The following is a 12895-nucleotide window of genomic DNA, read 5'->3' on the forward strand; positions in this document are numbered from 1 at the left end:
TGCAAACTAAAATAGGACCATAGAAAAGTCCAAAAGTCTTGTTTTTTTCCCTCCCAAATAAACACACCCATTATTGTATAGTGTTACCATTAACATTAATTATGGAGCAACTGTGTAAAAATGTTAAAAATTGAGAAATTGTCAAAAGATGAGATGAGCAATGGGTTTGCAGGCTTAGCACCATGGCCTTTTTCCCTTGCTAAGCACCACAAATGGTGGCAGGAGCGCCGGTGGAGACTCTTGTGGGCTGGGGGTGCTGACCAAGACACTATGCCCAGCAGCTGTGGCTTCCCCTATGGTGGATGCGTTCAGATGATCGTTTACTGAAAAGACAACATACTTCAAGGCCTGCTTTGATGGTAAAATTTCACCTCATCTGTGGGAAGAATTTGGCTGAGTTTCCAGCTGTCAGACCTGTGCTGTCTAAATGTCAACATGACAAGGCACTCGTTTAACCTGAGGGAAGAATATAGAACAGTATCTGGCAGATTCAGGTCCCAAAGCTGACATTTTTGGTCACGTGGTTGGAACGGGACCGCTGTGAAGCCCTAGTATAGATGGGTAAAAACGCCTCCTCCCCAGTTTGTGCTTTTCTTTGCATCATAAGTATCAGATCAGGAAAAAAGATTCTCTATTTTTAGTATCTTCTGAATCTCACAGTTTTAAAGTATGTGGAATTGATCTTTTTTTTAACAAGATTTTTTTTTTTAAATCTGTCTTTTAATACATTGTTCACTCTTGGCAAAAACCTGATTAGAAGCAGGCCAAGACAGTAACTAAATATTTAAAAACACACATAAACACCACTTTCAGTTCCTCTCAGTAGTACCAATATTTCTCAGCACAAATTTGAGTTCTGAAATCAGATCTAACTGATTAAAACAAAAAAAGAAATGATTCAGTTCTTTATGAAATAAGACCAATTTATGCTTTGGGAGGAAATGACTTGCTATAGAGTCTAGAGTATAAAGTATTTAATATTTATATCTTATAATAAAGCCATGACATGTTTATAAACACTCTTATCAAGCAGTTTTACAATGGGTGACCTCTGACAACTGAAAACGCAATAAATGTGCACAGACACATTGAGTATGAAATATACATCTCGATTTTATAATCATGTGTGCTTTATTATTTTACACAAATGGAATGGAAGTGTCGAATATTTACACTTAACAGGAGTGTAAGCTGTGCAGTGTCTCTGTTAGCTCCAGCTCAGGCAAGGGATGGTTCCCCCTCCCTCCCAACCTGCACTTTACAGCTCAGTGGAGAAACATCCTGTCAGAGAGAAGCACAAAATTTCATATTGAAAGGATCTAACGGGTATAGCCTGGTGCACTCAGAAGTTAAGACAGACTTAGGAAACACAAATTCGAAAAGGAGAGAAGAAAAGTTTGCCATCCCATTGGGAGTTAACTTTGCCATTTGGTGTTCTGGAGATTCTGCATTCTACCTGTTAGGTGATCTGTGTCGTCCTGTCTTAGCTTGCCCTCAGCTGCTACAAGAAACTGCACAGCTGTACAAGAAATGATTTCTATAGCACAGTTTTCAGTGAGGAAGGATATTTACAGACTGGAGTGTGTGTGTGTGGGTGTCCACCCACGTTCATTCATACCCAGTGGAGTATGTGTATACATGATCTAATACCATATATACCATACATTAGTGTGTAGCAACAGAATTCTGTAGGGAGTCCTCTGGTAAACCAGTTCTCATAGAAGGTACTCCACATACTTTAAGGGAAATGTTCCTATTTTCCCCCCAAGAATGACTAATTACTCTGATAAACTTAGGAACTAGCCTGAGTCATTGCCTTAAACATTTTGTAGGAATTTAGGCAGGACCAAGACAGGAAAAAGGAGATGTTACTTCACCAGCGAGTCCATTCAATCTCACCAGAGCAATCACCAGCTGAAAAATAGAGGGGGCTTCACGTGAGAATGGGAAAAAAGAAAGCTAATGATGGAAAAAATACTATGTCTCTCTCCAAACCGAGGTGGTGGCATGGCTCCAATGAAAAGGGGGAGGTTGGCTGTTCGAGTGAGTGTTGGGGTCAGAGTCTGCCTTTGTTGAAGGGAGTGTCCTCAGAGCCAGGGGTGGTGCTGGGGCGGGCTCTCTGGACAGCTTCAGGCAGAGGCACCCAGGTGTGGCGGGGTCCGGAGCTTTGCTCGTCACTGCCAGGCAGCGGTGCAGGCCGGCTCTGCAGGGGCGCTGGAGCTGCTCTGGCGTGGGACCTCACGCTCAGTCTGGCTTTCCGAGCCACCCATGGGTGAAATGGTGACTGGAAGCATTTGTGCCATCAGTCCAATGTGTGGACTTGCTGTCTGATTCAGCCATGAGCCCTGATAGGACGGAAAAATGGAGTGGGGTTGGGGCAGGAGATGGGGGAGATGTGAGGAGAGGAGGAAGGACAGGAAAGGAGGGAAAGAGGAAAAGAAGTGGGAAGAGACTGAGACTGAAGAGGGAAAACGCAAGGGGGGGGGAGTGAAGGGGACAAGGAAAGGATTGTCGGAGAAAATGAACAACATAGAGAAGACGACGAGAAAGGTTAGTAAAAGAAGAGGCGGCGAGAGGGAAGCAGGGCAGGGGAGAACAAAGGGAAAGAGTGAGAAAAACGAGGCGGGAGGCAGAGCGAGTCCTGGAGGGCTGGCAGTAAGATCTAAGACAGCTGACAGAGCACCTGAGTGCGCTTCAGAGAGATGGGCTCACCTCAAGGATCGAGCCACGAACAGGAAGCCAGGAAAAATGGGCTGTGAAGACGTGGCCAACAAACCCTGGGGGAGGAGAGCAAAAAGCAAATGCCCCTGCGATTAGCTGACACATGAGATTTTGATTTTGGTAAAGCTGAGACCCCCATGGCGCTACACATTGTACCAGAGCATGCCAAATAGCACCAGTGACACGATCTGGCACTTTTCTGAAAGGGCCCAGCACGTGAAGGTGACGTTGCGCCCCCAGCAAGCCTTCAAATTGGAGAGAGCTCCGGACAAAGTTTGCAGTGTTAGCACCAGTCTGGCCCCAGGCTCCAAGTGCAGTGCACATCAGATATTATCTGGGTAACTTTCATGCCATTTTTGTACATGTCATCGGATTTGCTGAAAATATTTCTGTTCGTTGGAGCCATAGAGACCTCAACATTGGGAAGCGCAAGACAACACAACAAATGGAGGTGTAAATTCTCTAGGAAAAGACCCTCTCACCAATTGGCTTGGTGATTCCTCAAGCAAATATATATGTGTATATATATTTATATAAATCTACATAAAAAAATCAGTGCAAATGCCAGTTCTAATCTGGAAGCATCTACACTAGGAAAATAAATAATTATATTACTACAAAACCAAGAGTTGGTGGTTCAATTTGATTGTACTCAGCCACAGCAATTACTTAATATTTAATGGAAAGCACATCACACGACCCACGGAAACATCTACTCATTAATGACATTTCTTTAAATAAATGGTTGCATGCTCAGTTGAGAAACCAAAGAAGTTATCATGGTGGCCTAAAAATAGAGCTGGGATCAGGAATGGCATTCTGGTGGCAGAAAACTTCTGGGAGCAATAGTGATGAAAGTCGGCCTTGACCTGAAACCGGCAAATTGCAGGCATGGACACCTCTTTAATGTTTTGAGTACTCTAAAGAAATCTCTGAAAATTTAACTTTCATTAGAGGGAAATGCTTTGCTAGCCCTTCCATTGGCAAAGGCAGCCTCAAGACTCTAGGTAGATGAACAATTTTGCAACTTTGTGTTTGTTTTCGTGATTGTAGCCAGGCAGATAGTGGTGGTTAATATAAAATGGATATACTTGTTTTTGGAAAGAGACCCTCAATCTGAGCTCCGATGTTCTTACTGTGAAGAAGCCCCATCATCGCTGATGACTCCCTCTTGCTCTCCCATCCTAGCCTGCATGCTGGTTTGCTGCACAGTGTGGCAGAATCCCTGCCAGGTCTGGATGTACCCCAGAAATAAGGCGATGGGGCTTAGTCTGGGCATGCATAGAACCCAGAGCTGAGTGGTTACTGAGATTGTTGAAAAGTCTCTCTAAACACCATGGGCACAAGCAATGCTGACATCACCATCAGCTCTAAAGTGGGATATAGGCTTCGGGAGGTTTCTTTTTTTAAATCATCATTATTATGATTGCTAAAAAATAAAGTTGGTCCAGGTGCAGCCCCCAAGAAAGGCAGTTCAATTGACTGAGCTCAAAGTTGTGAATTGTCTTTCTCTGTGGTTCTATCACTTTGCTCTGTACATTGAAAGAAAAGTCTGCACCTCTCACCCCCCCCAACCAGATACTTCTCTCTCTTCCTCAAAAAAATAGTGCATTTCAGGACAGATCTCTCCATGGCTCTAAGCCATCTCTTGCAGTTTGAAAACCCTCAGTAACTCATAAAGCATACAAAAAAAATATATATATATCCTAATTACTCATGGCCAGAAAATTAAGTGACCCTTTAAGAATTACATGTAAATAACCAGGAACAAAGATATTCAACTATATTCATGACAGGCTCAGGTTGTTAAACAAGAAAAAGGTAAAATTTCCCTTTAGATCTTTTGCACAAGTTTGTCTCTGAAAGCCATCAGTTTAAAAATGCATTAACCAAATGTTTTCCAAAAATATCCACGAGGGCAAGTCGTTAAGGGATGTGCTCCTTGAGAGTGTATTACTATTATGGAAGGGAGATCATGAGAGGTAAGTGAGGGAGAAGTCTTTGTCAGACTTTGGGAGGAACTCAGATGCTCTTAATGGATTGTTGGCAACAGAAGGGAGAGTGCAACTTTGAGTTCCTGAATTTGATCCTCTGCTGATAGTGCATACATTCTGTCTTTCAATTAATTAGTCTTTACAAAATATTTCACAAAACTTTTTAACCTATAGAAATTAATTTCTATACATTTAATATAGCTTTATTGTATAAATTATTCGCATCTTTAGTGCCTTCTTTCAGTTTATAAATGGCAAAACAGACAATAAACAATCATAAAGCTAATCTCAGGTGGAATGCCCTTCCCTCAGTAAGGCCAGTCCTCCACACACTTGCCAATTTTATGAAATGCTCCTCTTTGCAGATGCCAGTCAAAGAAACTACTCACTCAGCCTTCCCTGATATTTTGCAGTCTCCAAAAGGACTCCTTTCTTTTTTCCTTCTTTCATTTGCTTGTTAAGAAATCAAAGGATGTGCATAGTTATAAAATTCGAAGGGTACCAACTACGATGTGGGTAATGGGAAGGATGGAGAAGTCCAAGTGCTGGCAACTTTTCTTTAAAGCAAAAAACACAGAGAACTCAGCAGCTAAATCAGCTCTGGACATCTGCTGGGGTGAGGAGGCTGCCCATCTCAGGCAGAAAGCCCATCAGAGGTTTATCCCTACACCTGGTACTTTGAGCAAACCAAAACTTTCCTGCATACTGCAATGTCTTTTCTGTCCCACCCTTTGGCCCCTCCGTTTCCTTCATGGCTTCACACAGTTTGTGTTGTACATTCATAAGAATTCACATTGACTGCAAAAACATAAATGCAACAAAAACATAAAAGCCTCCAAGTAGTATATTATATATATTTTGTTCTTCTAAATGCTCTTCTGTCATTGTCAGAGGTGCAGTAGCTAATTTATAACTTTTCCTTTGAGGGAATCCAGATGAAAGGCCCAGATTGCTCTTCGATAACAAACTTGCATTGGTTATAGATATCTTCTAAGGTGTCTCCTTGGACAATAGCTACAACAAGAGCAAACACGACCCGAGTTAGGAATCATTCCCTGGTAGTGAAGAACAGTCAGCAAGCACACAGCAGAAGCTCAAATCAGTTCCAAACTCATGAGGAAACCTGATGTTTCATAAGGAAGAAAATTCACTTAAAAGCAAGATGGTCGCAATGATTAAAAAAACATGCTTTCCAGGCACGTTCTGGATCAGTTTTAAGTGATCCCATTCTTCCTCTTTTACAAACCTGTCTGCAGTTCTGCACAATGAATCATCCATTTATTCAAATTTTATGGATTTCTACTCTGGATTGGGTACTGAGTTAGGCACTGATCAATTTTCAGATTGACATCTCCCTTTTTATTGAAGAAAGCAGGCCTAATATTCTCTTTCTGTACTTTGTCAGGGGCAGAAATTCAGATATTGTAGACATAGGAAATAATAAAAGATTTGGGGGGAAACTTTACCTAGCCTCTCAAACTTTTAACAGAAAGCCCCATCATCCTTTAAATAACCTGGAGTGATAGTGTGATTTATAATTAGAAATGTCTATTTGGTCTTCCTCTGTCTTTCTGGTACAGGGTTCCTAAAACCCTTATAACTTTCTAAGTAATGCAACCATGGCATTTTTGTTATATTAATGCAGTGATGTTGGGACAGCACCCAAGGATGGGACTGACTGCCAGGAGAACCAAGCATGTCATCTGAGGCTTGTAACCTAGGGAAGGGCGTAGGATGTGAGAGATGAGGGGCAGGAGGTTGAGTCAATCTGCAGTAGCCAATGAGTTAATCCATCATGCCTCAGTCACAACATTTGTGTCAAAACTTCAAAGGAAGGAATTTTAAGAGAGCTTCCTGGTTGGTGAGCTGTTGGAGAAAGAGGGAGTGTTTTACACTCAGAGAGCACCGAAACTCCGTACCCCTTCATCCTGTGTGTTACTTCAACTGGTTATTGATTCATATCCTTTGTACTAAACCAGTAATCTAGTGAATAAAAGGTCTCTTGAGTTCTTTGAGCTGCTCTAGTAAACTGATAGAACCAAGGATGGGGTCATGAGAACCCTTGTCAGTTAGCAAGCCACACTTGGGACTGTTGTCTGATTGGGGGACAGTCTTGTGGGCGTGGGCCTTTAACCTCAGAATCAGACTTTATTGCTGGGGGTAGTCAGTGTCAGGGTTGAGCGGAATTGTAGAACAGCTTGGCTGGAGTCTGAAGTTGCTTGGTAGCGTGGGAAAAAAATCCTTTTACCCTTTCTAGGTGTAGGCAATTATTTGGTAAATTAAGATTTTCCATATAGGATTCATACAGAAAAATACTATGTCTCAACTACTGACTAGAGTCTCAAATAGGAAGAAGTAAAAGTGAACCGCTAAACTATGTATTACCTAAGACACCAAGTTGCCAGAGTAAGTTTATGCATCTTATTATCTCCTTCAAACAAATGTTATCTTGATAGCTCTCCAGCATATTTTCCATGTAACACTTGGTCTTAAAAATAAGATGCTACTGAAATGTGGTTTTGATTTTCAAAAATAATTCTCAGAACATATTGATTATCGTAGTTTCATCCTGAGCATAAACTTCTGGCTAAAAATTGTTTTGATTTTATGTCCTATCTGGATATTATTTTAGGATAAACTATAACTCATGTCTTTGTTATTGATACAAATTTTATTTAATGTTACCTTATATATTTACAAACTAACAGCTTAAGCCAATGACATTTTCATATTCTGAAGAGAAAAATATAATATCTAATATTGTATAAGGTAAAACAAGAGAAAAGCTTTTGTTCTTGTTTTTAAACCACTGAGAATCAGTTGGAGGGTAAATTATACAAGGTTTGTACATTGTTAATTGTAAGCCCTCAAAGTTTCTTTTTTAAGTTTTCTTAAAAAAAAAGATCATTTAATGAAGAAACAATACTGCAAATCTTCTTACTAGCAAGAGATAGCTCAGTAGCATCTGCCCTGAAGGTTCTGCACAGGGCTGGTGGGAACCTGAGAATTGGTTGTGGCTGTGCGCAAAGAAGAGAGAACCAGTTTCTGGACCAAGTGGGTGAAGCAAAGGGAAATCAGGGGTTGTCAACAGGAATGTCTGAGGGCCCAAGCATGCCAGGTCCATCGCCTTAGCAGCGCCCAAAGTCAGACAGTCTTTTATCTTTTTATCTCTTTTCTTAGAACACAAGGGTAACATGAACTTACCTGTAAAATATTCTCCAAATTCTTGTTCTAGCTTAATTGCACGATCATAGGTTTTCTTGGCTTGTTCCTCTGTTAGACGCTTATTCATTTCCCTGAGAAAATGAGGGTTTGACATTAGAACAGAAAGATAATATACCAAGTTATGAACAATTAAAATGTCTGTTAAATGAATCCTGCAGGAAAAAGCAACTTCCTCCAAGAAACAGTCTTCCTTCAAGTCTCTGTTGGTATCGTGTCAGCATCCAGGACTTGTTCTCAAGGAGCTCACTCAAAGGGCAGTCTCTTGACTCCATATTAGGTGGAAACAGACTCTCTCTCCTTATTATCCCTAGTAACTGGCCCTTTTCACTCTTCCCTGTAGCCCCACAGAGTAGGACTAAACTTCTGTCCCCATGGCAGGGCCAAGGATATTTAAATCAAGTGCATCTGCAACTTTGGAAGCTTCTATCTGTTCAGAGAAACTGTTCATTTTACTTATCATTTCCTTCATTGGACAGGATTTCCAAATCCTAAGGTTTTTGGCTACTCTACTTTGAACTTTATTCCAGTCTGTCTTCACATGTTTTAAGTGTAGAACTGAACAAAATCTTTCAGGGGTGGCCAGCGGGAGAAGAGATGAAGGGAAGACACACCTCAGTCACTGAATTTTTTTTTTTTTTGTAAAGTACACTTTGTTTATTTAGTCACCATGTTGATAATTTAAAAAAAAAAAGATATATAATAGTTTATTTTTACATCATTTTGCACATTTTTCTATCTCATTTGCAATCCCCCTGGGCTTCCCATCACCAATGGGATCAAAAACAGTGGGGAAGGAAGTGCATTGGACTAGGGTGATGGCACAGTCACTGAATTTTATTACATCTTTGAGAACTAGCTTGGACTGTTCCCAGGTCTAATCACTTAGAAGGTACTGGTTTCTCAGGTTCCCCAGCCCCCTTTCCACCAAGGGTTGCTGCTCATGTTTAAGGTATAACCAGAAACGTGGGTGGAGAAACACAGAAGTACTTCCAAAGAATTGTGGAAAATGAGCCAGCACCTTAGGTGTGTGATTTCATTGTTTTTTTTTTTTTTTTTTTTTTTCAGCTTGAAAAGACATTATGCAGCTCTGGTTACTTAAGTTCTGCAAAGGTTAGGGCATGTCTACAGTAACTAGAGCCCTGAATGTCCTGTTTTTATTATTTTATTATTTTATTCAAGGCACTGCAGAAGGAGACATGAATTCAAATGGAACAGACTGAATATAACCAGCAAAAGTACTAGGACCAACGTATTTTTAAAACTAGTTTCTAAGCAATTAATATCAAATACTGAACCATGATGGTAGAACTTGGTAAGAAAGAAACTTCCTTCCATACTTTTGTTTTAAAGTTTTATTCTGACTGGAGAATGAGCTATAACAAATTATGCCTGGAATGACCTCTCTTTCTTTCTTCTAGTCTGTCTTCATGGTGTGGAATTAACAGATCATATAAGCACTGCTTCATCACTGGAAGATTATTTTAACCTAGTCTCAGGGAAAAATTGAGGTGAGACGGAAATGAAAAATAACTGAATCTATTAATTGCTAACTAGTGGCAGATTTATCTTCCCTGCCTTAGGTGTTAATATTTTTTCACTACTACACTGCACTTATTAAATACAAATTACTTTAATTTCCCATTTTTCTTTTTTTACATCATTCTTCATTTTGTGCATTTTTTTTCCATCTCAGTTGTAATCTCTATGGTAATTTCCCATTTTTTCTTAATTAAAAGCATTTCACTAATCAAAGACTGACAAGCATTGCTCTGTCCTTGTAAGAATACCAGTGAGACCAAGTTTGTTGACTAGAATCCGGCAAAGGCATTTTGGCTGATGCAAGAGGATGTATCACAGGTGCCTGTAGAATTCTGGAAAGCACTGCTACCTCCATGCCACTCAGGACAGCCAGAGATGGTCTGGCGCATGTGGTCTGAACAATTCCTTTTTCAGAAGAAGAACCTGGTGCCTATGTAGTGAGAGGACTTGCCTATGGGTTGTATTTAATAAAGGGTAGATGTCGATGTTCTTATTTCAGCCAATTTTAGTCAAAGAGATTTCACATCATATAAAGTTTTAATATACTTCAAAGATTGATTTTGGAAAAAACCAAAAATTTAGACATTAATATTATTCTGGAAATGAATGATTTCCAGAAGTGGGTTTCTTAAAACATTTGCGGAAATAAACTCATTTTGTCCTGGAATGGTTAGAGGAAGGAATCGAGGTTTTGGGAGGAATAGTATCAATAATTATCCTCGATAGCCCAGGTCCTCGAATGTGTCACTGTTGGGTACACAAAAGGCTGGGTTAAGCCAGGGATATGTTTCACAGAAAGATAGTGCTTCGCTTCAGGTAGTTAGAAATGATGTAGTTATGAATATCTTCTTGGACTTCTTTGGCCCAGATTGATCTATTTATTCTGAATTCCCTGTGTACTTAATGAGTTTAGGTGTTTATCCTACAGTACATGAACTCTGTGTGCCCAAATGGTGAGATTCTGATGGCACTGATGGCAAAAGACCTTTTTGTCAGAATGTGAGATGAATATATGGATGGAGAGGTATACTAATACAGTGATGACACAGTGGGAGACAGAAGGAAAAACAGGCCATGGTGAAGGTACCAGCAGCTGGGGGTGGGGTGGGGGAGAGGGAGTGCAGCAGGGTGAAGAGAGATGGCAAAACTTCTCACTGCTGGGGCTTGCGGAATCACATGGAGGTGCAGTCTCAAAAGAACATCACTTTTGTACTTGTCCTTGACTTTCTACTTCTCTGAAGAGAAAGCAATGTATGTGGTAATCAGCTCTGCGGTTTGATGAGGACGATGCACTTAAGAGAGAATGTGTGTGATGACGTATCAATGACTGAACTGCCAGGCCTTTGTTCCAGCTGACCTAACACTCACTCTTCCCTAGGGAACTAGCAATGAACACAGGCTTTGCTCCTCAAGTAAAACCCATGGAAAAGAATGAACAGAAAAGTAAATATCCAGCATTTTATAATGTGATCACATTGACTTGAATGTCACCACATTGACTTGAATGGCACAATGCTGTACACAAGCCCTATAGTTAGGGCTGCAGCAAATCACCTCCAAATCCTCCTTTTCATTGTGGAGTCAGCCTTGAGTGTATTTCATTCTTGCGGGTGATAAGTGGCTGCTGCAGTACCCTAAGGCACCATACATAAGTCACCTCATAGTTGTGGAAGGAGACAGACCGTCTCTGATGAAGCACCAGATGGGAATGTCTCCCAATCACACTAAGAAATGTGCACCTGCTGTTTCTCCCCTCAGGCCTCACTTCTCTGGGAGGCCATTTACCATTCTACTGTTGCTGACATGAAAACTTTTTTCTATATGTAAAACATGTCTTTAAGATTCTGTTCCCAGGAGGTGAGGGCCACTTTTCATTATGTTCCCAATAACATTTATCATATTTCTGAGGCTCTTTACAGATTATAAGTCACTCTCACATCATGAAATTTGTGGCTGCTTAATTCACTTTGTATAATATCCAATATGTATCTTACCTGAGGATAATAGGAGTCATTTTTTAAATCATTAACATATTTTTTCTATGTGCCAACTATGAGCAAGGTTTTTTATAAATGAATTATAATTCATTTATTTGATTATTATTTAAATATCTTTGTTTATTTTTTCATAATACTGGATTTCTCCCTTCAAGTGTGGTCACTAGCTTTCCCATCTCCTAAGTACCTACAGTTCTCCACATCATCCATCACATTCTCCGCTACCCTGTTCTCTATTCTCTTTCTCCCCTCCTGAGTATCTCATATGTGCACTCAAGGGTCAGTCTTACAGCTTGTCTTTGTCTGATCCTTTGTAGATTCCACATATAAGTGAAACCACTTATCTTTCTCCTGTCTACTTTGTTTGGAATAATCCCTTCCTGCGAAATCCATGTTGCTGCAAATGGCATAAGTTTATCCCTTTTGATTGCTCACACACCGACACACACACACACATAAAGCACATTTTGTATTGTATATACACCAAATTTTCTTGATCACTCATCTGTTCTGGGGCATTAAGAAGGTTTCCATAGATTATCTATTGCAAATTATGCTGCTATAAATATAGGAATACAGGTTTCCTCTAGAATAAAAGTTTTTGTGCTCTATGGGTTAATAAATAGCAGTGGAATTGCTAAGTCATATGGTAACCTATTTTTAGTCTTCTGAGGAGTTTCCACACTTCTCTCCCTATGGGCTGATCAGTCTACATTCCTACTAACAGTGTAAGGCAGCTTCTTTTACTCCATACCTTGCCAGTCCTTGTTGTTGGTTTGTGTGTGTGTGTGTGTTTTTTTTTTAAAGATATGGGCCATTCTCATGAATATGAAGTGATAGCTCATTGTGCTTTTGATGTTAATTTCCCTGGTAACAACTGATATTAAGCATTATAATTTGAAACCTAAACTTATGAGGCTGAAGTTGCTGTCAGTGATCATCTGATTAAAGTTTTTCATCCTGCTAAGAACCTTTGTCCACTATTTACTTATGGGAATGTTTCCTTTTTAAAAACACATCTCTGGCCATTTCCTCAGAGATTGATGATGTATTCCATTTAATTCTTTTAGGCTGCAATTCCAGCTACAATACTCAATTAGCATCTTTGTCTTCAGAGATATTGATATCTTCTGCATGTAATTGCTTTCACCTATAGGATTAAGTAATTTCATTTTCTTTAGTTTTTCCATAAACACTATATTACAAACTTCTGTGGTTTATTTCTGAACCCTGTCAAACACTCTGAAGTATTGAGACCCAACTGGAGGTATATTTGAGCAAAGTTTATGCAACAGACACACTGGTGCTACTTCTTAGAAAAGTCACTGACTGGGCCCTCCCTGGTGGCGCGGCGGGTTAAAGCACAGCACTGGGAGGCTTAAGCCACTTGTACATGAGTACCATTCCCGCCTGCCCTGA

General features: G+C 40.2%; 1 protein-coding gene across 11 annotated transcripts in view; it reads right to left on the reverse strand.

The window, feature by feature from the left end:
- Positions 1–1110: 1110 nt before the first annotated feature.
- Positions 1111–12895, reverse strand: part of DLG2 (discs, large homolog 2 (Drosophila)) — a 1159995-nt gene continuing 1148210 nt past the window's right edge. For all 11 annotated transcript variants that reach the window (XM_012725352.1, XM_012725350.1, XM_012725354.1 and 8 more), the window contains 2 exons: positions 7920–8011; positions 1111–5729 (listed from right to left, as the gene is read on the reverse strand). In XM_012725352.1, coding sequence (XP_012580806.1) covers positions 5623–5729; positions 7920–8011 — 199 coding nt within the window. In that variant the 3' untranslated portion in view covers positions 1111–5622. The remainder of the gene's footprint in view (positions 5730–7919; positions 8012–12895) is intronic.

This window comes from Condylura cristata, unplaced genomic scaffold (assembly GCF_000260355.1).
Source record: "Condylura cristata isolate star-nosed mole 26May11 unplaced genomic scaffold, ConCri1.0 scaffold00015, whole genome shotgun sequence".
In the NCBI taxonomy this organism is placed as follows: Eukaryota; Metazoa; Chordata; class Mammalia; order Eulipotyphla; family Talpidae; genus Condylura; species Condylura cristata.